This window comes from Genypterus blacodes, unplaced genomic scaffold, assembly GCF_046128005.1.
Source record: "Genypterus blacodes isolate CSIRO-AG114 ecotype Tasmania unplaced genomic scaffold, CSIRO-AGI_Gbla_v1 ptg000222l_1, whole genome shotgun sequence".
NCBI lineage: Eukaryota > Metazoa > Chordata > Actinopteri > Ophidiiformes > Ophidiidae > Genypterus > Genypterus blacodes.
The window spans coordinates 205482-230555 of NW_027467021.1; the positions used below are offsets into that span (position 1 = coordinate 205482).

The window sequence follows — 25074 nt, forward strand, 5'->3', positions numbered from 1 at the left end:
AATAACATAAATGACTTAAATTGATCTCTGTCTCTTTAATTGCTTTGGCTTCCGTATGAATCGCTTCTCCTTGCTGGCTCGTACAATGAGTAATCAGAAAAACGTGTGCTTCATTTGGAGGGAGGGGCGCACATTCACCAAACTAATACTACTTTAAATGTCTTAGATAAAAATCCCGAACCGTCGGCCTCCTGTTATCAAGTGTCATTCGCATGGTATCAACTGTAATGTCCGTCGATTGTACGGAAAATACAAATCTATTCAAGATTACTTCAAACGTGTCCAGAGTTTCCCACCGACAGTGAATGCCGCGTATGTGATGAGTATCATGTGATGCCGTGTCATGTGATGCGTTCACTTCCTCTGGTATGGTTCAGACCTGACAGACTCTGCTGTATCATGTCGTCTTAGTTGACCATCACAAACTATATTCACCACAGAAAAATGTTATTTTTGGATAAATCCAGCCATGGTACGCTCTCGAAAACCGTCCTCTTGCTCTTGACATGTTTGGGGTGTTTCTTTGTCCGGTCCGGAGCGCAGGAGGAGAGCAGCCTGTGGTACCAAGACCTCTGCAGGTAAACCAGACATTCAGCAAAATGAAACCACAAACATCGAACCAGAAGCGACTTTTTAAAAACGTAGCAACTGATTATTAATGTGCCTATTGTTTGACAAGCATGCTAGGTAGTGCACGGGCGTTGACATTTTGGTAAATATGTTTATATATGGACTACACTACAACCAAAGCTAGCGTTACATTAGCTTTCCAGCGCACCTATACAGCTGCTGTCCAAATATTGACACAACAATGGCTTGGATAATTCAGTAACTCGGTAATTAACATGGAACTCAACCTGTAAAACCAGCTTAAGGGTAACGCGCCGCTCTCATTTCCTTGTTTATGTAGCGTTTTGTTCGCTACTTAACACTGAAGCTACAACTATGCATATTTTTTTTAAATGAATTATCTCGTAATTTGTAGAAAGAAGCGGATATAACCTGACAACTAATGCACATTTACTAGAGTTAAGAGGAAGAATGTCTCAGGAATATTAGAAGAATTTATGCATTTCATTTATATTTGTGTTTTAATTATTAGTCACGTAAAAAAATAATTGAAGGAATCTCCCCAGCATGTCAGTTTCTAATGACGTCACGGTAGAAGAAACCATAGATGGGGAAGCAGGAAATAACAATTAAGGGAAAATGTTTTTTAAAAAATAAAGTTTATTTGAATTTATACCACAATCTAATTTCAGACATGAACGATAGCAGTACACATTATATTATTTGTGATTTTTATCCTACATTTCCAAACTAATGGTTGCGTTAGAAGTGCTGCCTTGTGTTGTGTTTGCTCAATTTGGACTCTTTGTTGTGCTGCAGTTATCAATGGGAAGCGATCGACCTGGATAATAAAGTGTCGTACACGCTGAAGCTATGTGACTCTTCGCCTTCGACCATCTGTGGCCCCGGTACGGCTGTCTGCGCCCGCAACCTCTCCTCCCAGGACCACCAGTCTGTGGGTGAGTACATGTCACTGGAGCTCACTGGGTAGAGGCTTTACAGCTGGCTCCCATAGCCCCTATCAGCCTTGGTGGTGGGATTCAAATGGTCAGAAGCTGTAGTTTGAACACATTTGCTCTTGCTCTCATTTTCCTGGAATTTCCGAAGAATCCAATCCATCCAAAAGTATTGATTCTTGCTTTTGTTACTGTGTTACAAAAACAACTCCTCTGTTTTGTTGGTGCAGCTTCAGCCATGCTGCAAACGCCACACTGCTGAGAGGTTTTCTTAAGTGTAGCCGCAGGCAACGTTCACAGTACGTTAGCAGATCTGATCTTCTGTGCTGATGAGGCCCAATCTGCTGCTGCTGCTGCTGCTGCTGTGTGTCAGCAAGATGCATGTCTGTGTCTTAGTGGACCTGCTGTTTCTTAGCTTTCCTATTTACCCCTTATAGGTCTGTATTATGTGTTTTGTTGACTATTCAGGAAGGAGGAAAATTAGAATTTGCCAAGCCTGTGGTGTGTATCTTTCCCTGTGAGAGGCAGATCTTATCAGCATTGTGCAGCTGGTGGTTTCACAGTTGGTGTTTCGTGCCTTTTGTTGGCTTTCATTTGATTCCAAGTGCTTGTGCCCGACTTTCATGATGCTTGTTTTGCATTGTTGTTAAACCATCTGTGAGAGCGCTTTATCCTTTTGATCATTTGTTTGCCTTTATAACTTTTTCCAGCCCTTGGCAATATAATGCAGATAACAGAGTTTGGTTTTAAAAAATCCTTTGTTATTGCGGAGAAAAGTCATCTCTATGCTGGGCCACAGTTTGACTCAATCACTCCTTGGTATCCTTGAAATGTGTTTTCCGTCCAGACAGGCAGAAGACAATATTACCCAGAATTCCAGATCTCGTCCATCATGTCGTATTACAAGATCTATTGTTCAATCTATTAGCCACAGAGCAAAAACAACCTTATCATACTCATTCAGCTGATTGACATTTAAGTGCCTCCAGACCTCATGATCAACATCAATACTCCTCACTAAAATGACTTTATCTCACTGTTTCTAGTTCAGTTCTGCTTGATTCTTCCCCTGGCTCGTCTCTGTCTTCAGACCTCAGCAGAGACGGCCCTCCTGTCTGCTGAACCGGCCTGTGACAAACTGATTGAACATGATTTAGTGTTTAGTTCAGCCCGGGGCTCCAGTCACCGACGCTACATCAGCCTACATTTGTGTAACGACATTTGGATGATCTCTTGCTCGTTATGGCAGTTTGCCATGTAAGCCCTGCTGAATACTGTGAACTCTTAAATCGTACTTTTATGCAAAGTGGCCAGGGTCGGTCCCCCTGCAGCTGAAATTGTGATACAATTGCATATTTTAATGTTCTACTGCAGCCTTTATGTTTTTCAATAGAGGTTAAATGGCGTTAGCACACTATGCTGATGTTAGTTTCCAGCGCTTTTGACTCTCAATCAGTCGGTCACAAGGCACAACTCGCCAAAAAAATCATAATTTGTGTTTTTGCTTTATTTGAGCTCTGAACGAACTCAATCTGAAGTCAGAATGATTTCAGACCAGGACAGATTTACTCTTCTTCCTCACACTGTGACCCTAATTCTCTGACAAATTGGTGTTTAGTGTCACTAACTCATAAACCATGAAGTGTCATCTGACCCAGATATCCAGGTCTCACACACACACACACAGACTTGGCCGGGGCTAAGCTGTTAGCCAATAAAGGCCCTGGAATGTGAGCTCAAGATAACACAGTAAAGACCTTATGCAGTCTTCACTCTGTGTAGAAGAGAACCAGGGGCAAAGGGAACGATTACCTTAGACCCCTACAACCTGAGGGAGTTCATCATTTTAATAGATCAGTATGAATGAATGAATGAATGACAGCAGCTTAAATGTAACATGTTTGGAATTGTGACATTGACTCAGAGTACCTGAGACCCTTGTTTGGTTTGGTTTCCCCTGTCTCTCCCTCCTTTGTTCTCTTGCCTCCTGTGATGCGTTTTGCAACTGCCTGAACACTGGGATTGAGGTCGTCCTGCACCTATGACATCATCAGCATACTACCAACACTGATGTCATTGTAATGCTTTCTGCCGTGTGATGTCACAAGATATTCAGCAAAAAAGCCAGACAAACGACTTAACTGGAGAACTATAGTCTTCCTCTTCTTCCTCTTCTTCTTCTTCACTTCTCTGTTGTTATGGCTCTTTACTGTTCACACATGGGAAGTGTGTAAACTGAACAGAAACTGCAAACTAGACACAGTGTGATCAGAGGGGGTCGAAGTTTAATCATGTCTGTCTTATCACATGATGGAGAGCTGACCGTGAAGCAGAACACACACACTCACACCATGCTGCACTATGTAACACACACACACACACACACACACGCATACAGACTTTAAACTCCCTGAGAGTCTTGCCTTGTCATGTCTCTTGTGCTGCCTCTTCTTTCTAAAGGCCCAGTGCTCATTAAACAACAGATAAACTAACTGAAGTAGAGTCGGCCATGTTGTTTAATCTCCAGTACTAACAGCCTAGAAAATTCATCTTTCCACGTTCTACCACAGGAGCAAAAGGTTACAGTTCATCCTGATCCAACCAATCACAGGCCTTAAAGGCTTGTTGATGTAACTTGTATGATCCATTATTCCTTCTGACAGGGAAGCAAATCTTCAGCCGTGTTTGTTCATGGGAGGACATGATCGCTCCCACGGCTGGAGAACTCCAAACACACTGTGTCTCACTCTAACAACACATTAACCCAAAGAGAAAGGAGCAAATGGAACAGAAATTGTATTTTTCCGGTTCCATCTCTTTACTTATCATCTCGCGTCGTTTCCGACACACACACATTTCAAGCTGTACAACAATTCCATTCATGTGCTCCCTGTTTAAGCATATGTTGACGTTGACCGGAGCCTCAATCTCTCACACACACACACACACACACACGCACACGCACACACAGATAGAGGCCTACTTTCTCAGACAGTATGGCAGAATAATAACATAACCTTGACCTCTGCTGACCCCACTGCCATGTAACTCATATGGAGCCTCGTGCCCCAGATGACCTCATTCCCTCGTCTCTGCTCAGCTCTATATTTGCCACAGTGTCATCACTGTACTTCATGAGTCAACTTTAAAAAAGGAAACAAGAAGCAGTGGGAAAGGAGGAAGTGGTCTGCATGTGAAGGATCTATCTCAGGCTCGTCCTCTGATCAGTCAGATGGATGCCTCCGTGCTGGTGAATCATTATGTATAAGGTTTAGATGTATAAGTTAAGTTGACTTCATCGGTTCATAAAGCAGCTCTGCCCGCCCTGTTTCTGAATGTGAAGCTTGTGCACTTGGATTGTGTCACTGTCTGTTCCACATAAAGCTCTGATGCCTAAACTTGGGTCAAACAACAAAGTATTGAATCATACAGACGTCGCTCGGCCCTAACTTTGCCGTATTTGTATGGAAACTGTGATCCATCTGGAAACCCCTCAGAGGCATGAATCTGCTGAAATGAAGAACAAAGCATGTTGACACTTTGACACTTGAGTGTGAATTGGACCGTTTAGTAATGAGTGCTGTGTTCTTCAGGTGAGCTGTCACTCAAGAGGCTCTCTGGCACTGTGCTGGATTACAACAGCACAGGGAAATGTCCCGGCAACAGCACCAACATTCAAACCAGCATCACCTTCCAGTGTGGGAAGACCATGGTGAGACACACACACACACACACACACACACACACACACACACACACACACACACACACACACACACACACACACACACACACACACACACACACACACACACACACACACACACACACACACACACACACACTGTATTCATGCACCTCCATGTAGTTTTGTTTTTATTGTTTTGCCAGTGATCTTTGCCAGTAAGTACAAAGTATAAATCCAAATAACAATGATGATGGTTTTGTCGGTTGTCAATCGTCACGAATGATGTGGGGAAATGATGCATCATCATGTGGAAACGGCGTTGAACGACACACTCAGAGGTCTGTGTGGTTTAGTGGGTAGGCTGAGTGGCTGAGGAAGGGTTCACTTCATTTCCTGTCTCCTCATTAAGATGCGTTTCTGTTTCTACAGAAGACGACCTCTTTAGATGCTCAGCTCAGGTCCTTTACTGACTGTAGTGTAAATCTGTGAGAGGAAACTCATAATATGTACACAACCAATTTACTAAACTATGTATTAAAATCCATAGTTTATTACAAAGACCCCTGTAATAAATAACAAGTATCTATATGTAAACACAGGGCAACACAAGAACACAGGAGGAAACCTATTGACTAAACAAGGATCAATAGAAGGTTTCTATTGAATCTGTATGAGAAGACATTTTTCTACATAATGTTTGTCCCCTCAAGGTTGAACATGAGATGAAATAGAGAAATGTTTATCCTTTGTTCTTGTTCTTTATGGTAGAGCTGAGCTGAACTGAACTGAATGAAGCCATGAGTTTGATTTGTGTCATTGTGTGTGTTTGTGTGTTTGTGTGACAGGGAACCCCAGAGTTTGTCACCGTGTCGCAGTGTGTGCATTACTTTGAGTGGAGGACCTACACAGCCTGCAGACAGGACAAATTCAAACCACACAAAGAGGTAAATGTTTGTATTTGAACATATTTGTTAAAGGGAGAATCTCTCTGTGACTTCATGTGCTGATCCAAGCACTGTGAGCCGCGCTCTGCTTCCTCCTGTAGAGATGTGAAAGTTGGTCCTGACACGTAGCTCACTTGATATGCTTGGCAGTGCCACATGAATAGCAGATCATGGGTGGTGTTGTGGGTGTGGAGGTGTTATGCAGCTGTAGCAGGTCGAAAGGAGGGGGCGGGGAGGCCAGCACATTGTTTCTGCACTTCCACCCACTCTGCAGTCCTACACACGGGTGAGGCGTGACAAAGGAGGGGGGGGGGGGGGAGGTGGAAGAGCTGAAGGTGTCAGTGACAAGGAGGAGTGAGATGTGTCAAAGGTGATGTCATAGGCAGTTCTTTCATTCCTCTCCTTGTGAGGACAGAGACGCGTCACATGTCCTCAGTGACATACATGTGGAGTTACATACATGTGGAGTTAACATGGGGGGAAAGAAGAAGAATGCATGAAATCAAATCAGCTACAGATCTGCTTCTGAAAGAGCAGAAGAGCAATGATTGGATTATCCAGTGTTTGAATAATGATCATATTAACTGTTTGAATTTGTCCTCTGTGACGCGTCGAAGGTAGAAATGTTTTATTGAATGATTGAAAGAAGTCCCTGCTGCAGTGTGAACCTGCCTCTGTGTCTGTGTCCAGGTTCCCTGCTACGTGTTTGACGTGGACGGTAAGAAGCACGACCTGAACCCTCTGATCAAAGGGGATGAAGGCTACCTGGTTGATGATGGCGACGACACCATCGACTTCTACATCAACATCTGCCGTAGCCTCAGTAAGTATATGAGCGGAGGTATGAATGGATGAGTGGACTAAGGTGAGCTGGATGAATGGATGGCATAGCAGATGGATGTATTTAAGTATATTTGTGTAGTGCCAAGTGCCTTTCCTCTTCTCATCTTCATCTAAAATCCCTCCTCGTCTTCTCCCAGACCGTCCAGGGGACTCGTGTCCGGTGGGCTCAGCAGCTTGTCTGGTCACCGGCTCTGCTTCCTACAGTATGGGATCTCCTACCAAGCAGCTGGAGCTGCTGTCCAGTGACAGGTGCAGTGCTGCTTGATCTAAACTCAGACTGAATATATAACAGGCTGCTTTCAGCTCATTGTGTCAGTTTAAGAGGGATTCCTCCTTTTTTCAGTAGGACACATTGAGTGGGTCTGTACCACCTCAGTCTGTGTTCTTATGTGTCTGAGTGACTGCCATGTTGAAATACTGCATCTTAAATGTAGAAGATGTCAAACTCTCTCCTCCTCTCCTCTCCTCTCTTCTCCTCTCCTCTCCTCTCCTCCCTCTCAAAGGCTGACGTTACAGTATGAAGTCATCGATGGCTCCTCTCCTCCAGAGCTCTGCCACGGACACAAGCCTGCTGTCAACATCACCTTCATCTGTCCCTCACAGAGACACTCAGTAGGTCACACCAATATGCACTCTTAAATACATCACATTATTCCCCTCATGGGACTGAACTTTCCTTTAATTCTCCTGTGTTGTGTCTCCTCTGTATGTGAAAAGAACATTCCTGTTGTGCTGACAGTGGTTTCCTTTGTGTCTCCAGGGCAGCACTCCTAAGATGACTGCAGCGGTGAACTGCCGTTACGAGGTGGAGTGGGTGACTGAGTACGCCTGCCACAGAGACTACCTGGAGAGCCACTCCTGCAAACTCAACAGTGACCAGCATGACATCTCCATAGACCTGACCCCTCTCATCTTGACCTGTAAGCTGTCACACCTCCAGATCACTTTGTTTTCATTCAGACATATCTCATAAATGTAGTCACTATAGTTCTAAATATCCTCAGATGTCAATATCTGTGTGTGTGTGTGTGTGTGTGTGTGTGTGTGTGTGTGTGTGTGTGTGTGTGTGTGTGTGTGTGTGTGTGTGTGTGTGTGTGTGTGTGTGTGTGTGTGTGTGTGTGTGTGTGTGTGTGTGTGTGTGTGTGTGTGTGTGTGTGTGTGTGTGTGTGTGTGTGTGTGTGTGTGTGTGTGTGTGTGTGTGTGTGTGTGTGTGTGTGTGTGTGTGTGCAGCTATAGACCATCCGTACTACGCAGACTCTGGCTCCACCAGCGGGGGTGAAAGCTACGTGTTCTACCTGAATGTGTGTGGGGAGACCACAGCTGGTGGGTGTGGAAGCCGTGGAGAGTTTATATCCTCCTGTCAGGTGAAGAACAACGCAGATGTCAAGAAGATTGCCGGCAAATACAAGAACCAATTACTACGGTACTTTGTGTTCCTTCAGTCGTTGCATCGCAGCAGTAATGAAACTTTGAGTACAAATAGACTCCGCTTGAATTCAACTTTCTTCCCACTCCATTGCAGATACTCTGATGGAGACCTGACCCTGATCTACCCAGATGGTAGCAGATGTTCCTCAGGCTTCCAGAGAATGACCATCATCAACTTTGAGTGCAAAAAGGATGCAAGTGAGTGGGCAGAGAGTCAAACAAATGAAGCTCATCACCACCTTTCAGTCAGACAGGAAACCAAACTGACATCTTCTTGTGACCGGACAACTTCCTGCTGGTGATGTCAGGATGAGACACCACTGGTTATCTACTTATTATGTCAGGTTGACTCTGCAGCTTGGGCTCTGTCAATCAATCATCTACTTTTAGAACTCAGTGACTCAGTAACAGAAAGGTGATCGATGTGATCTATATCATTTTATTGACGCTTCTATGAAAGGGAACTCATTTTCCTTTTTATTATCCTTCATTTCAGTGGTGTTATAAAGTAGAAATAGGAAGTATGTATATTTAAAGTTCAAATCAAGGGGGCAAAGCTTGTCTACAGAGTTCAGTCGTAGTGTGGGACGATGCTTTCATCTCTGTGGGTGATTCTGAGTAATAAGATGTGACCTTTCTAATGAGCCTAGCTGTATGTTTTTGTGGGAGGCAGTAGCTCAGTGGGTAGTGCTTCCGCTTGGGAACCGGAGGGTCGCCGGTTCGAGCCCCTGCCGAGGTGCCCCTGAGCAAGGCACCGAACCCTCAATTGCTCCCCCCTCTGCGAAGGGTGGTAATGTAATGTAAGTCGCTTTGGATAAAAGCGTCTGCCAAATGATCGTAATGTAATGTAATGTAATGCCTGTAGGTACATGTATGTAACATATCACATGTTACAGTTCTCACCTGCATACTTAATGTGGTGCAGTAAACTGATGCCTGATGTTTTTTTGTTTTCCATATTGATCCAAAAGTCCAGTTTTCCAGCTTGAATCCCAGCTGTGACTTCATACTCTGCTCTATTCTCCACAGTTAATGGAGGACGAGGGGCTCCGGTGTTCACTGGTGAGACAGACTGCACTTATTACTTTAACTGGGACACAGCGTACGCCTGCGTGAAGGAGAAGGAGGACCTACTGTGCAGGGTCACCGACGCCACCAAGCACTATGACCTTTCACCCCTCACAAGATTCCCCGGTGAGAGAGCCGTGATCTTTAATTTACATGTCCGCTTTCTAAAAACATCTCTCCAACTGAGATCCTGACGCAAACTCTTCACTCTTTACAAACTCACTCACTTGTGTCCATCAGAGTCGGAGGTCAGTGGGAACTGGGAGGCGGTGGACGCCAGCTCTCCAAAGTCTGACCTGCAGCGTTTCTACCTTAACGTCTGTCACAAAGTCATCCAGAGGGGAGGAGCTGTCGGCTGCCCGCAGGAAGCTGCCATCTGTGCTGTCGGTAAGGAGAAACTAAATCATGGAAAGAGGAGGATTTGATCTCCTTGGCTCTTAAGAATGACCGTTGGGCTTTGGGGAACTTTAACCCTCGCTCCAATAAGCCAGGATGGATCTGAGGGGCGTTCTCTCAGTAAATGAGACATAAATAACCTCATCACAGCAGCTGCATCATTTGAGTAACTAACCCTAACTGGCAACCAGACACCAGAACACACTCATCACGCTGTTGTGTGTGTGATTTCCTTTTCCTGTCGATGACATTTGAATATTTGAACGGCACTGCAGAAGTGAGAGGAGACTGACACCAGCAGAGGAGCCAGCAGCTCTGCTCTCTCACATAAGGATCTGCTGAATGTGCTTCTGATTTAACTTTTAGTTTTGTTTCTCTTGCTCACTCTCCCTTTCTGTCTCAACAACTCCCTCACATCATCTCGCTCTGTGAGGAACTCTGCATGTCCACACAACTGCACTTTAAATGTCAATAATGAGAAAAGACAATTCAATGACACTGACAAATGAGTACTAGTACCTACAGTAACACCACCATGATGGATCTCACATGGTCCTGGGTTCCAGAATAGGTTCCTGCTGTGGATGTAGACCATGTGACCAGTAGACCATGTGACCAGTAGACCATGTGACCAGTAGACCAGCAGTGTGTAAGGTGTGTGTCTCTCTGTGTGTCTCTGGTTCAGATAAAGAACACAAAGCTGTCAACCTGGGCAGCTTTCTCTCACCGCCCCAGAAAACTGAGACGGGAAATGACATCAGACTGGTTTATACCGACGGGGACGAGTGCAGCACGAAGATGAAGATCAAAACCATTTTGACCCTCAAGTGCAAACCAGGTGGGCTTGACCGTGAGGAGAGGAAGGCAACATTTCACTGTGCTGCCTTCAATCTAACCTGTAACCTTTGATCCTCTTCTTCTCTGAGCTGTTTTCATGTCAGTGTTGCATGTGAATCATTTTCTTCCTCCTCTGCTTGTAGGCGACCTGGAGAGCGCTCCCATGCTCCGCAGCGTTTCATCCGACGGCTGCGTGTACGAGTTGGAGTGGTACACGGCTGCGGCCTGTGTCCTTTCAAGGACACAAGGAGACGACTGCAAGGTGGAGGACGCACAGGCTGGTAGGAAAAGGCTCAATACACCACACACACACACACACACATGTTTAGTCCCGTGTGTCAGTGACTCAGTGCAAACATTTGTGAGAGGTATGATGTCAGGAGCAGACAGCCTCTTATTTGTCCTGTGACTTCCCAGGGTTCTCTTTCGACTTGTCTCCTCTCTCCAAACCCGAGGGCGGGTTCTACAACCTGAGCAGCAACAACTATGACTACTACATCAATGTGTGCGGCCCTGTGCATGCTTCTACCTGTGCAGAGAGGGCTGGAGCCTGCCAGGTAGAAAAGAGGTAAGAGAGTAGCCCTCTCTGTAATTAGCTTGGTGTTATGTTTAGAAGAAAAGCAGCTGCAGACAAAGGAAAGGCTTTTAACTCGTCCTTATATATTATTCTCTCTTCCTCTAAAGCTCTAAGGCGTGGACTCTAGGAGAAGCCAACTCTCATCTGTCCTACTACGATGGTCTGATCAAGCTCAGCTACGGCAACGGTTCCCCGTACAACGATGGCGAGCACACGCTGAGATCCACCCAAATCTCCTTCCTCTGTGACCCAGAGGCCGGGGCTGGAAAACCGGAATTCCAGGTCAGTTTCTCTTCCCCTTAACTCTTAACCTCCTCTCCATATCCCTTACACGCCGTATTCATTCAAGTAATCTCTGCATGTTCATCTTCATTCAGGTGGAGGATAACTACACGTATGACTTCCGCTGGTACACTTCCTACGCGTGTCCTGAGAGGCCTCATGAGTGTTTGGTGACGGATCCCATCACTCTGGATCAGTACGACTTATCCAGGTAATGCACGCTCATACACAATACAAACCCAATGAGAAATGTCCCTATGTTATGTTACTATGGTAACTGACCTCTGATGTTTTTTGAGTCATGTTGTTCTTCAGCTCCATCCCTGTGACCTCATCCATTCTTCTCCCTGCTCTCCAGCCTGTCCCGCTCCACCTCCAGCAGGAACTGGCAGGCCATGGATCACTCCGACTCCAAGAGGAAGTATTACATCAACATATGTCGGCCGCTCAGCGCCGTACCGGGCTGTGACCGGCAGGCGTCGGTCTGCCAGATGAAGTACTCCTATGTGCAGGTGTGTGTGTACAAGCTAGACAACTGGAGTTCAGTCAGAAACCACCGGTGTACTCTGTCGCTCTGATGTTAACCCTTTCTGCACGTCTGTCCTCAGGGATCTCTGACTGAAGTGGTGTCAGTCAGCAACATGGGCGTGGCCAAGCGAGGGCCGATCATCGAGGGGCGGGACAAGCTGCTGCTGGAGTTCACAGACGGCTCCATCTGTCTGTCAGACGGCCTGAAGCTCACCTACACAACACGCATCCATTTGGTTTGCTCCAGGGGAGCTGTGGTGAGTCAGATTATCATACACCCTGAAACTGGAGCGTGATGTCCTCGAGATAAACATGTAGCTTATGTGTGTGTGTGTGTCTCCCTGTGTGCAGTCATTAGAGCCTCGCTTCCTGATGTACCAGAACTGTACTGCTAACTTTATCTGGGAGACCAGGGCGGCCTGTGCCATCACCACCACCAAGAAGGACGTGAGTTCAGTCATGGAAATCATGAAAAAGTGAAAAATTAAAAAGATTTGTTGACATCATTGTTGTAATCTGTGTGTGTGTGTGTGTGTCTCTCTCTCTCTCTCTCTCTCTCTCTCATAGAGTTGTGCTGTGGTGGATCCTAACACCGGCTTTGAGTTCAACCTCCAGCCGCTGGCCTCTAAGACCGGATACAAGACACAAGCCAATGGCAAAACCTTCCTGGTAAGACAGAAGCGCACACACACACACACACACACACACAGAGTTCTGTCCAGTGTTACACACACACATCAAGCCCCGCCTACACCAGCCTCTCCTGCTGTGTGGAGCCTTTGTTTTGCTCTAGTTTCCCCTCATGTTGGGCTCTGTGTGGCTTACTCTCAGTGAAATTCTGTCAAAATGAAGAACCCTGTCTGTGAACCCGTCCTGTAGGTGAACATCTGCTCAGACGCTGTGGGCTGCGGCGAGGGCATGGCTGGATGCGAGCTGGAGAACGGACAGCCCGTCGGCGCCGTCGGGGTGCAGAAGACCCTCCAGTACTCCACTGACGGGCTGCTCACACTGACTTACAAAGGAAACCTGGACAAACCCACAGGTGACACACACACACACACACACACACACACACACACACACACACACACACACACACACACACACACAGAGCAGCCAGCTACCCTGCTCTTCTCTCTTCATGTTCTCATCCTAATCCTTCTCCTCCCTCAGCCACTTGGGACACCTTCACCATAAACTTTGTGTGTGACACCGACGCTCACTCTGGCTCCCTAAAGCTGCTGGGTGAGGAGTTCAGCTCGTCCACACACACCACCCACGACGTGCTCTTTGAGTTCTCCACCCCTCTGGCCTGCGTCCCTGCGCCTGTCGACTGTCGCATTATTGGTAAGAACACAAACACCGACGTATGAAGTCTGTACTTGTACAAGTTTCTGTAAATTGATCCAGAGGAAGTGGATGCCTATATGCTTCTCTATTCCACGTAGATCCCCATGGTAACGAATACGACCTGAGTCACCTGAGCAGGGATGCAGAGGACAGCCCCTGGATTCCCATGGATACAGCAGATGTGGCCAAGTCACGCATCTTTTACATCAACGTGTGCAGACCCCTCCCCTCTCTGCACCAATGTCCTGGTCAGTGTGTTTGTCCTGCACATACGTGAGAGGTGGACCTGCACTGTTTCCGTGTCAGGTGTGTCATCATTGTGTCTCTGTGATCTCTGCAGTGGGTCACCTGGGTGCCTGTGCTGTGATCAGTGGCACCAGTTACAACCTGGGCTTTATCCAGTCCAGTCCACAAGTAGCAGACGACGGCTCCATCAGCATCGTGTACCGCAACGGGGACAAGTGCGGCGAGACGTCCCGCTACTCCACACGCATCATCTTCCAGTGTGACGACAACCCGGTGAGTGCTGAGAGCCCGACTCCAAACATCCAGGCCGAGCTGACAACATCAGATCAGTTTTCATACCATGTTTAGATTGTGTGGTTAGGATTGTCATTTTGTGTGTGTGTGTGTGTGTGTGTGTGTGTGTGTGTGTGTGTGTGTGTGTGTGTGTGTGTGTGTGTGTGTGTGTGTGTGTGTGTGTGTGTGTGTGTGTGTGTGTGTGTGTGTGTGTGTGTGTGTGTGTGTGTGTGTGTGTGTGTGTGTGTGTGTGTGTGTGTGTGTGTGTGTGTGTGTGTGTGTGTGTCTCCAGGGCTCGCCCATGTTTGACCGCAAAGATGGCTGCGAGTATGTTTTCATCTGGAGGACATCTGAAGCCTGTCGGATCAGGAAGGCTCAAGGTAAGGAGTGTGTGAGAGTGAGTGTGTGAGTGGGTGAGTGGATTGTAGCAATACTTATTTCTGTTATTTAACTTTTTAAAATCAATAGGACATTAAACCGTGCTTTTGAGTGAGTAAGTGAAGATCGCCCTCTGAGGTCACTCTCCGCTCTCCTCCTTCCAGGTCAAGAGTGTCGGGTTCGTGACCCTCAGTCTGGGTATGAGTTCAACCTGAGCTCTCTGAAGGGGAAGGATTATCCCCTCAAGAGTGGGAAATACACCTACCACCTGTCTGTCTGCGGGGGGCTGCAGAGAGACGTCTGCCCCAGCTCAGCCACAGGCAGTGAAGCCGTCTCCTCCTGCCAGGTGGCGGGAAATACCTCCAAGGTTGCAGGTAGGGAATATCGAAAGAAGCAGCGCTGCACTTATGGAAATGCGGTGTTTGTGTTTGTTTACATGTGTTTGTGGATCTGCAGGTAAGGCCAGCCAGGATCTGAGCTTTGTGGGCGACCAGCTGATCCTCAACTACACCAGCGGGGACATCTGCCATAAGAAATACCACAGGTCCACAGAGATCTACTTCTCCTGCCACCCCGACAGGCACCCTGTGAGTGACAGACAGACAGACAGACAGACAGACAGGACGCAGCTAACACAGCCACAGATCCCACATGTCCACATGTAAAGCTTAGTTGATTGACGGGTTGTTGTCGTTGTGTTCCTTCACATCAAGGGAGTGCCAGAGTTTATCAAAGAGACTCCAGACTGTACCTACATGTTCAGCTGGAGGACGGCCCTGGCCTGCATCCCAACCAAGACCACCAGCTGCTCCTACAAGTAAACACAACTACTGCAACTACTGCCTCTGCTACATCTTCATCCTCTCTCTCATCCTCCTTTAGGCTACAGCTTCATCCTCCAAGCACATTATTATTGTTCTGTCACATTCAGCTGTATTAAGCACAGCTTCATCCTGGCTTTAACAGTCTGCATGTCACTCTGTGTGTTCCCTGTCTGCAGTGATGGCCAGGGTCACTCGTATGACCTTTCACCTCTGGCCATGGAGAGTCGGAACTGGGAGGTGGAGGCTTCTACTGGTGACACCAGTCAGCGTTTCTACATCAATGTCTGCAGGTCTCTGGTGCAGCAGGGAGGTCAGTGTGGACACATTCATGTTTTCATCCCTAAAGGATCAGATTCTGTCGTTGTCGTACAGCGTTAGCCTCTCTGCTTTCCTTTACCACAGGTTCTTGGAAATGTCTGTCCAGTGCCGCCTCCTGTCTGAAGGCTGGAGATGAGTACGTGAGTCTGGGCGAGGTGACGTCTGGGCCCACCTGGGACAGAAGCGTCCTGAGGATTCAGTACACCAGCGGGCGGGTCTGTCCTGATGGCAGCAGGAACAGGAGCACAATCATTCGCTTCAAGTGTGACAAAGACAAAGTGGTGAGGGATAAACTGAAGCTGTCACACTGTATGTAGGCAGCTTGGTTATATATTGGATATATGTTAGTATTGTTAACCCTTAACCTGCTGTCTCTATCCAGGACTCACGGCCCACTCTGATCTCTGCCATTGAGGACTGTGTGTACACCTTCCTGTGGTTAACCGCCGCCGCCTGCCCTCTCAACAGCAACCAGCATGACGACTGCAGGGTCACAAACCCTGCCACAGGTAAGACGCAAAACATGGCACAGGTACACACAGACCATCTGAGCACTTTGAGGCTTTAGAAGTGAATCATATCAAACCTTCCATTATCCCCAGGCCATCTGTTTGACCTGAACTCCCTGGCCAAAGCGGAAGGTTACACTGTGTACGATCATAACGACCACAGGAAAATGTTCCGCCTCAACATCTGCGGAGAAGCGCCCAAAACCGGATGTGACGCAGGAACCGGTATGTTGCTCCCTCCATCAGTTCAGTCTTCATGTCATCTCTCAGGTGCTCAGGTTACTCACTTTAGTTTGACAGCTTGATTTAAAGGGCCGGCAATGAAGTCAGTTTGGTTTAAAGTCCACTAGAGGGCAGCATTGTCACAGATTACCGTTGTTTTTCTAAAATCCAGCTGTTTCAGATGATGCCTCTATCTGATCCTGTCACTACACAGAGTGGGCGTGTGTTTCTCCTTAAATTCAGGATCTGATGCTGCTTAAAACAGAAGTGACACGCTGATGTAAACACTCCGGACGTGCAAACTGTACAGGCACATACAGAAATGGAAGAGAGCAGCAAGCACACACAGCTTTGATCACAACTGCAGAAACTGATACCTCCAAACACCTCGCCCTCTTTTCATCATTTATTTATTTAATGTGTGATCAGATGAGATTTCCCCGCTGTGACGTTAAAGAGCCTCTTTAACGCCGTTAGGCCTCGTTAGGCTCTCACCCAGCCACAGCGTGTGCTGGTAACTGATTAAGTCTCAGCTTACACATTCAAATGGATTATGTAAGAGGAACATGCGTCAACTACAGCAGAGAACCAAACAAGATATTCTGTCTCACAGCTCCTGAACACCTTAAGTTCAATACTGTAGCCTCACGCTGTCTCACTCTGATCAGCTCATTCACTCTAATCACCTTCTGAGCCTTTACATTCTCTCTGTCTGGTTCAGTCGGCGACACAATCACGGGGCAGACGTATTGTATTCTAATGTATTGAGCCTCACCTGTACATGTTGGCGTATTCCAGGTGTGTGTATTAAGGAGACGGGCAGTGTGGTGAGCGGCGGTCAGGTGAGCAGGAAGCTCTCCTTCCAGGATCACGTGCTGGAGCTGGCCTATGAGGGAGGAAGCCCCTGCTCAGCCAACCCGGCCCTCAAACACAACACCATCATCCACTTCATCTGCAGGTACTCACCCTGTCTGTGGTTGAGGTTGTTATTGTTGTCATGGCATCAGACCGTTAAATGTTTAGGATGAAATGATCAAATCCAAGCCTTTACACTTCAATCCATTTGTGCCTTTTTATCACACATTCTTCCATTATTTCGGGGTCACGAGATAGTTTGCTCAGCAGGGTTGATTGGTAAGTTCTGAGCCCAGCATAGAAAGCTTGACCTGGGACGAGACGTAGTTACACAACACACAACACACTTCCTGTCAGTGCATCTATTTTTTTTGTTCTATGTACTGTACATTTAAATTCATACTGTTTCCTTTCTGGTTGTTTGTGTAGACCTCCTGCCATGGGCTCGGCCCCCCCTGAGCCTGTGCTCATCGACTCAGACGCAGAGACCTGCACACACTTCTTCTCTCTCCACACACCCCTCGTCTGCGAACAACCTGTAAGTGTGTTTGTGTCGCCGTGTCAGCGGATCTTAGTCGGTGTAGCAGAATACATGCCACTCATCTGTTTGTATTCTCTCAGGTGAAGTGCTCGGTGCAGAACGGCTCCACTCTGATCGACCTGACTCCTCTCATTCATGTCAGTGGCTATTACACTGCAGAAGGTCAGTGGGTTGAGGTTTCCGTCTTCCTGAGGGTCAGGGGTCAGGTTAGAGCAGCTTCTTCATTGTTGCTGTGTGTTTTTGCTCCACTTCTGCACTTCCAGACGACGATTTGGATCAAAACGATGGATCTCCAGACTTCTACATCAACGCCTGTCAGCCTCTGAACCCCATTCCTGGGGTGACCTGCCCCCCTGGAGCTGTCGTCTGTATGGACCCTGATGAAGGGCCTCCTGTGGTGAGAGACACACACACACACACACACACACAGACACACACACACACACACACACACTCTGACCTGAAACTGGAGGCTAATGCTAATTCTTGCAGACGTCGTTCTGGTAGAAACTTTATTACATCAATGTTTTCCTTCCTTTCCATCATTTTATTGTTTTATCCCCCAGGACATCGGGCGAAGCTCCGCCGGCCCTCAGATCAACAAAGAGACCAATGACGTCTTCATCGCCTACAGCAGCCCCACCCAGTGCCTGACCAACGCCACACAGAACTACACCTCCACCATCATCTTCTCCTGCCAGAGAGGCCTGGACCTGGTCAGTAGTGTCTTCATCAGTCGTATCAGAGCCACTGACCGCAGCGCTGACCTCTGACCTTTGTGCCTGCGTGCGTAGGGCTCTCCCCAGATGCTGAGGCGGCAGGGCTGCGCCTTCGTCTTTGAGTGGGCGACACCTTTGGTTTGTTCCGACGCCACCCAGTTCACCGGCTGCCAACTCACAGACTCCCAGCTCCAGTTCACCTTTGACCTGTCGGTTCTCTCCGGTGAAGTCCAGGTGATCTGAACATCCAAGTGCCACTCTGTTTTAGGGACCGGTGTAGTTCTACTCAGTGTTTTGTAAAGGAATGGAAACAAGTAGCACAATTTATACTGACCTACTTCTTGTGTTTAATCGTTTGGTCCTTTATTTGAAACTCAAACATCCTCATAGCTTTACTCTTTCTCTAACCATGTCTGATGTACTGTATGTCTTCAGTCCAGTTATTCAGGTGTTGCTTCCTGTGCTTCAGGTACCCGTTGGCTCCAGTAAGTACCAGATGAACGTGTGCGGCTCAGTGGCAGATCCAGCCTGTAAGAAGGGAGCCGTCTGCAGGGTGACCGGTTCTGGTCCGGGCGCATCAGCAGCATCGTTTGGCCTCACCCAGGCCATGACCATGGACTACAAACACGAGGAGCAGGGCGTCCTGATGCAGTACGGGGGGGGAGACGCCTGTCCTCCAGGTACGGCTCACATCTCAGACTTATGGGACTGAAGGAGCACAGATGTTGGATAAACTTGATGAATGTTCTGATCTGTGTGTTCCAGTGACAAATGAGGCTGAGCTGTGTGTGTTCCCCTTCAACTTCATGAAGAAGTCGTACACAGAGTGCACCACAGACGGACGGACAGATGGCAGGAAGTGGTGCGCCACCACCGCCGACTACGACGTCGACAAGAAGTGGGGCTTCTGTGGCACAGGTAACAGAAAGGGTTAACATTCACTAGCAGCTGGTCGTAGTTGAATTACAGAGAGTGAATCTTTTTTGCATTCCTGCCCTTTAACTCCCTTCTTCTTCTTCTCTCTCCCGCAGCGTTCGGTAAGCGCCAGTCCTCCATACTGTTCACCTGCGACCACGCCGCAGGGCACGGCTCCCCGCAGCTGATCTCTGAAACCGGAGGCTGCTCGGCTACGTTCCAGTGGAGGACCAGTGCCGTCTGCCTCTCCAAGAAGATGGAGTGTAAGCTGGTCAGTCGGCATCACACCTTCGACCTGCGAGCCCTCTCCTCCCTCACCGAGCCCTGGAAGTTCAGCCACAGAGGAGACTCGTAAGTCTGTGTAGCTTAGGAACACTTTCTTTACCTGATGTTTCATATTCAGTCACAGAACAATGTTGGAGGTAAAGAAGTTAAATCCTCTCCTCACACTTCTCTGTATTGTGCTGGTTGACCTTCACCCCCTGGTAAATTCTCTTCATGTCCTCCCTCAGCTACACCTTTAACCTGTGCCAGAGCATCCATGGAGGATCTCCAGGATGTCCAGATGGAGCGTCTGTGTGCCGGCGCTCAGCAGCAGGACAGACTCAGTCCCTGGGTCTGGTCTACACTCAGAGGATGAGCTACACTGGTGGGTCAAGACCTCAAGTCATCCTGTCTGATTCAACAGACAGGACTGTCAAATGACTTTGTGCCTTTAAATGTTTGATATCTGAGTGGTGATGATGATTCTGCAGTAAATCACAGGTCAGCTCTTTGTTTTCCTCTGCAGATGGAAAGATCTTCATGAATTACTCCCTGGGAGAGGACGTCTACGGGAACGGCCTGAAGGCAAAGACGGTGATCCAGCTGAGCTGTGGATCCACAGTGGGACAGCCGTCAATCATCAGGTACGTCCGTCCGCAGGGAGGACATTAAGTAAGGAAACATTTAATATTAACTTCCATCATGTGGGCTTTATTGCGTAATGTTTCTGAACTGCTCAGCCCACACACGTGTGAGGTTTTAGGACAAAACATTCTAGAGAAACATTGACTCACTCAGTGTGTCAGGACGCACAACTGTGAGTTAATGACAGAGAAGTGTTTGTCCTCTAAGTTAAAGTTTCTCTGGTGTACGTCAGTCAGTCAGCTGGGGGACAAAGTATTAATTATTCACCCTGGAGGTTTGAAAAGGATGACATTTCTTTAGTGTTTCTGCTTTCTTGCGTTGCGTCTGAATGTTCACACACCGGCCCTTTATAAACACACAACCAGGTCAGTCAGCTGAGTGCTTTATGCTTTTATTATCATCTCATGTTAAATCTGCTCCTTACAGTCTTACATTCCACTCAGAATGATACAGTGGAGTGTTACTAAGCCGTCTCCTCTCTGTGTGTGTGTGAGCAGTATTGATGATGCGACCAATGAGTTTGTGATCGGCTGGGAGACTCGTGCAGCCTGCGAGGTCAAGCAACAGGAAGTGGAGCTGATCAACGGAACCATACAGGTGCCCCACACTGGACTCAGTCTCAGTCTGGGGCCGCTCTACTTCAGGTGAACACACACTTCTCACACACACTCCTGCACATTATCTACAGGTGCACTCAGTAAATTAGAATACTGTGGAAAAGTTCAATAGCCTGTACAAACTTAAGAACAGAACTTTATAACTCTTCTTCCTACTCTTCTCAGCCATCATCAGGCATCTGGCGACCTTCGTCCCAACGGCGACCGCTACATCTACCACATCCAGCTGTCAGGCATCTCCAACATGTCCAGCTGTGTCGGTGCCAACATCTGCCAGGTCCAACTGAACAAGAACTTCCAAAGAAAGATCGGCACGTCCAGCAAAGCCAAGTACTTCATTAAAGGTAAGGGAGTGTGTGAAGTGGTCTCACCCGTACAAAACACTCAACCACAGTCAGCTACAGGATGTGACAGCAGAAACACACCGGATTGACTCTCACACTCTTTCTCTCAGGAGGAAACCTGGACGTGATCGTCTCCTCAGAGTCCGTGTGCGGACGGGAGAAAAGCAAGATGGTGTCGTCCGTCATCATGTTCCACTGTTACCCGTCTGCTGGGGTCGGCATCCCCGAGTTCATGCGGGAGACGGACGAATGCACCTATCTGTTCATGTGGCACACTAATGCTGTGTGTGACCTCATGTGAGTAAGCACGCACACACACACATCACTCATCTTGTCTTTCTAACATCTAAAGGGTTAAACTCTCTCCCCTTCCTCCTGCAGAACTGTCGACACTCAGACGAACGATGTCGACGGTGGAACTGTGGGTCTTTCTGGGCGGAGTCAGGCGTTGGGGCTGGTGCTTAGCTTCCTGTCGCTGGTTCTGACCGTTTGTGTCTTGGTCCTGTTGCTCCACAAGAGAGAGAGGAGGTGAGGTCACACACAGTCAGAGGGAGAGACCTGCTGTCTTTGAGACCCGTCTGTCCTGGATGTTGTGGTTGATCATTTGTTGTTTCCTCATAGGGAGCTGGTGATCCAGAAGGTGGCCGGCTGCTGCAGGAGAGGAAACCAAGTCTCCTATAAATACTCTAAGGTACATCTGCCTATGGACCTCATGCTTATGTCCGTCAAAATAACAATTCCACTGTAAATGTTCTGAATGTGTGAAAGCACATGGTGGATCTGAGGTGAATCCACATCTGTACCTCCATCTGCACCTCCTCAGGTCAATATGGATGAAGAGGGTGGTGAGGAGGAGATGGAGTGGCTGATGGAGGAGATGGACGCCCCTCCCAAATCCTCCTCCTCACGTCGGGGGAAGAGTCACCAAGGCAACGGCCACATTACCACCAAACGGGTGAACACGGACGGTCTGCGCTCCTTCTCGCTGGAAGAGCAGGAGGACGACGACAGCGAGGACGAGGTGCTGAGCGTCCCGGGCGTGAGTGCGGCCAAATCATCTGGAGCCTCCAGGCACAACGCCGCCCTGCGCAGCGTCTTCCTACAGGTGAGCCTCAGCTCCTCGCCACGCCCATACAGAGCCGTCTGAACACTTACCATCAGTCTCACACGATCACTAAGGTTGTTTATGTTTGAACCCTGGCAGCTCTAGTTCCTTGTCTTCTCATCTTCTAGCTCAGCTCTTAACTGCTCACCTCAATCCATCATTTTCAGGAGGAGAGCGACGAGGACCTGGTGGGCCTATTGGACGATTCGGACAGGAAGAGGAAGAGCAGCAAACCACGCTCTTCAGGCCTCAACCGCGGGAGCAACAAAGCGGCCAGCAGGAAACGAGACGAGGACGACGACAGCGACGAGGATCTCCTCAGGGTGTGAGGTTCTTCTTCCTCCTCATGTTCTCATCCAATCGGAACTGATTCCTCTGAATGTCTCCTTAACAGCAACGACGACGACGACGTCATACCAACACGTTGAAAGCAGAAGGCGTTCCCTTTCCTTTGGGATTGTTTTTGTTGGAAGGCACCTTCACTTCTCCTCCTCAGACTCTGTCCAGACTGTGGGACCACACATGTCCACATTAGCACACACATGGTTGGTTATTTATTGATGGGAGGATATTTAAGTCTTTCCTCAGAACCACTTTGCACCTGGACTCCATTCTCTCTCACTTTATTCTGAAATGCTGCAGCGCCCCTGTACAAATGGAAACGGACCCAAAATGGCCGTCCTTTACTTGAATTGAAGCACATCCTTGTTTCAGTCGGTTGATGTATTCACTGAAAAGAAAACAGTATAAAGTCTCCTCACAGAAACTAAATACTTAGTAAATACTTATCAGTAATGGAAACAAAGGAACACACCGGCTCAAAGCCTCCTGTACCGTTTCCCTTCTGTACTGGAGCACAGGTGTGTGTGTGTGAGAGAGTGTGTCCAGTGTTTGTTGAATAAGGTGAAGGGAGAGAATGTTGTCCGGGTCCAAACTGGTTGGATGTGGGCAGTGGAGGTGTTTTCCCTCTGTGCTCTCTAAAGGGAACGAAGATGTCGTGGGTCTTTCTTGCTGTATACAGATGCTACCAAGCAAATCTTTCCCTTTCTTTGCCCTTAAAGAAAGTGCGATGCCTTCCTGACTGTGAAACTAATTCACATTTTCACCAAATGATAAATTGTGTCCATGGACAGATTGATTTTGTTGTGATCAGAGACGGTGTACATAGATGGTGATGTTCTATAATGGACCTTTTGTTGTCTTTGCTGGTGAAATGCTCACGTTTGTTTAATTTAATGGTTGTCTGAAGCAGTCAGCTGTGTGTATCTCTGTTCTGTGCAATGAGCAAAATGGAGACGGCCTTAAGTATGAATGAGTGGTGGATAAGAACGGAGGTTCTATGTTTCTTTTGATAAAACTTTAAGTTGCGTGGGTTTTGAAGTCTCCCTCCCACCAAAGCCATATTTCTACAACCACCACTGAGGATAATGTATAGAAGATATGAAACTTTTTCACTTGCACATTCTTGTACATTATAGGCTCAGTTTTGGTATTCAGGTTCCAACTTTGGACGTTACAAAGTCAGGAATGAGACTCAGTAGGCCAAGGTGCTGTTTAAGCCAAATACAGGTGAAGACAGAGATCAACCACTGACATGGAGATATTATTAGAAATGCAAACACTCCACTTACGTTGAACAGATTTGCCTGCTTAGCAACCAAGCTAAGCAGGCAAATAAAGGATTAAAGGTTAGAAGATGAAATGAACTCCAGTGTTCCACATAATGACAATCTGGGCTGATTCATCCCTCATTTACTGCAATTAACTTACATTTAAACCAACAATGAGCCTGGAGTATAAAGACACCTTAAAGCCAACACAGTATGAGCATCTGAGCGTCTGAGTGTTTGGGTTCAGACCCACTTACTCACAGTATGTACTGTACATGTACAAAGAAAATGTTTCGGTTTACATTGTTTACTTACAAGTCAGACTCCCTTCACCTGTTTACCAAACAACACTGAAGCTCTTCAAGAAGATGACTGATTTGTTGTTAGGGGAGCTGAAGAGTTCACATCAACCTCTCCACACACACATTAGTGTGAATGTACAGAACTTGCCATTACAAAAAAAATACTGCACTTTTTCTTTTTTTAACATGAGGTACATTGATAAGATTGTTTGACGTAAAGAAGGGATAAGGATGAGGTCGGACAGTATTCAGTGATCCACACAAACTAAAGTTATTATCCTGATCCTGGACAGTCGTCCCATCAAACATTATTGATCTGATCAGTTAATGCCACATTGGTTTCCCTTAGCAGTCAGGGTGTTATGATGCTTTTCTATGCACGAGTTTTTCTAAGGTGCCACTTGTCCTTAAAGACGTAAAAATTAAAGATGAAATACAAACGCGTCACTCAAATGGAGGATTGCCATAATTAACATAAACATTGAACACTTTCCACAGAAGGAGGTTAAAGTAGAAGCAGACTCACCTGGTTCACTTTAGTTTGAGCTCATGAATGAAGCTTTGGTCACAGTGATTGTACAGACGGCGCCCCCTTCTGTCCAGCTTTTTAACACATGTGGCCAACAGGAAATGGACACACACATCACTTTTTGCGCACCAGAGAATTTCCCCACAAAAACACATCCCACACACACACACGGTGTTCAGAAGAGAAAGGGTTAACTTTTCCGTGACCTGGCTGCAGGTTGAATCCCGTGTGGCGTTATTCAGAAGCCTGATGTTCATTTATATGAACATTTTAAAATAAATATTGTATTATTACTCAATGTGAACATTTTGACCCAAACTGACCTCAGATTTTGACTTGGTGATGAAGAGGAGAAGCATCTGCCAGGTTCCAGAGAAGCTGTGGACGATGT

At 47.3% G+C, this 25074-nt stretch overlaps 1 protein-coding gene and 1 long non-coding RNA gene across 2 annotated transcripts in view; both read left to right on the forward strand.

Moving 5' to 3' along the window:
- The window catches only part of LOC143016272 (uncharacterized), a 37046-nt gene extending 12227 nt beyond the window's left edge, over positions 1-24819 (forward strand). The window contains exon 2 of the long non-coding RNA XR_012965504.1: positions 23103-24819. This is a non-coding gene — a long non-coding RNA (uncharacterized LOC143016272). The remainder of the gene's footprint in view (positions 1-23102) is intronic.
- igf2r (insulin-like growth factor 2 receptor) lies at positions 377-24819 on the forward strand. Its single transcript, XM_076170514.1, has 51 exons — positions 377-578; positions 1390-1529; positions 5120-5238; positions 6060-6158; positions 6849-6981; positions 7139-7250; positions 7505-7613; positions 7762-7921; positions 8232-8424; positions 8524-8627; positions 9459-9623; positions 9738-9884; positions 10579-10731; positions 10874-11011; positions 11148-11298; positions 11415-11589; positions 11685-11800; positions 11948-12101; positions 12198-12374; positions 12469-12564; positions 12685-12786; positions 12997-13159; positions 13291-13464; positions 13566-13715; positions 13808-13986; positions 14279-14366; positions 14529-14738; positions 14821-14951; positions 15078-15181; positions 15365-15498; positions 15591-15787; positions 15889-16015; positions 16109-16240; positions 17036-17195; positions 17522-17630; positions 17714-17795; positions 17897-18030; positions 18200-18349; positions 18428-18586; positions 18822-19032; positions 19118-19270; positions 19384-19618; positions 19780-19916; positions 20058-20175; positions 20674-20820; positions 20959-21137; positions 21248-21434; positions 21519-21665; positions 21759-21828; positions 21961-22242; positions 22410-24819. Exons 1-51 carry the CDS (start codon positions 445-447, stop codon positions 22569-22571), a joined length of 7488 nt encoding a protein of 2495 aa, XP_076026629.1. The 5' UTR covers positions 377-444; the 3' UTR covers positions 22572-24819.
- Positions 24820-25074: the final 255 nt, after the last annotated feature.

Coding starts and splice junctions, on each gene's coding strand:
- igf2r (XM_076170514.1), top strand. CDS start 445: ATGTTATTTTTGGATAAATCCAGCCATGGTACGCTCTCGAAAACCGTC. Junction 15,788..15,888: donor AGTGTGACAAAGACAAAGTG/GTGAGGGATAAA, acceptor GTCTCTATCCAG/GACTCACGGCCCACTCTGAT. Junction 18,587..18,821: donor TTCTCTCCGGTGAAGTCCAG/GTGATCTGAACA, acceptor CCTGTGCTTCAG/GTACCCGTTGGCTCCAGTAA.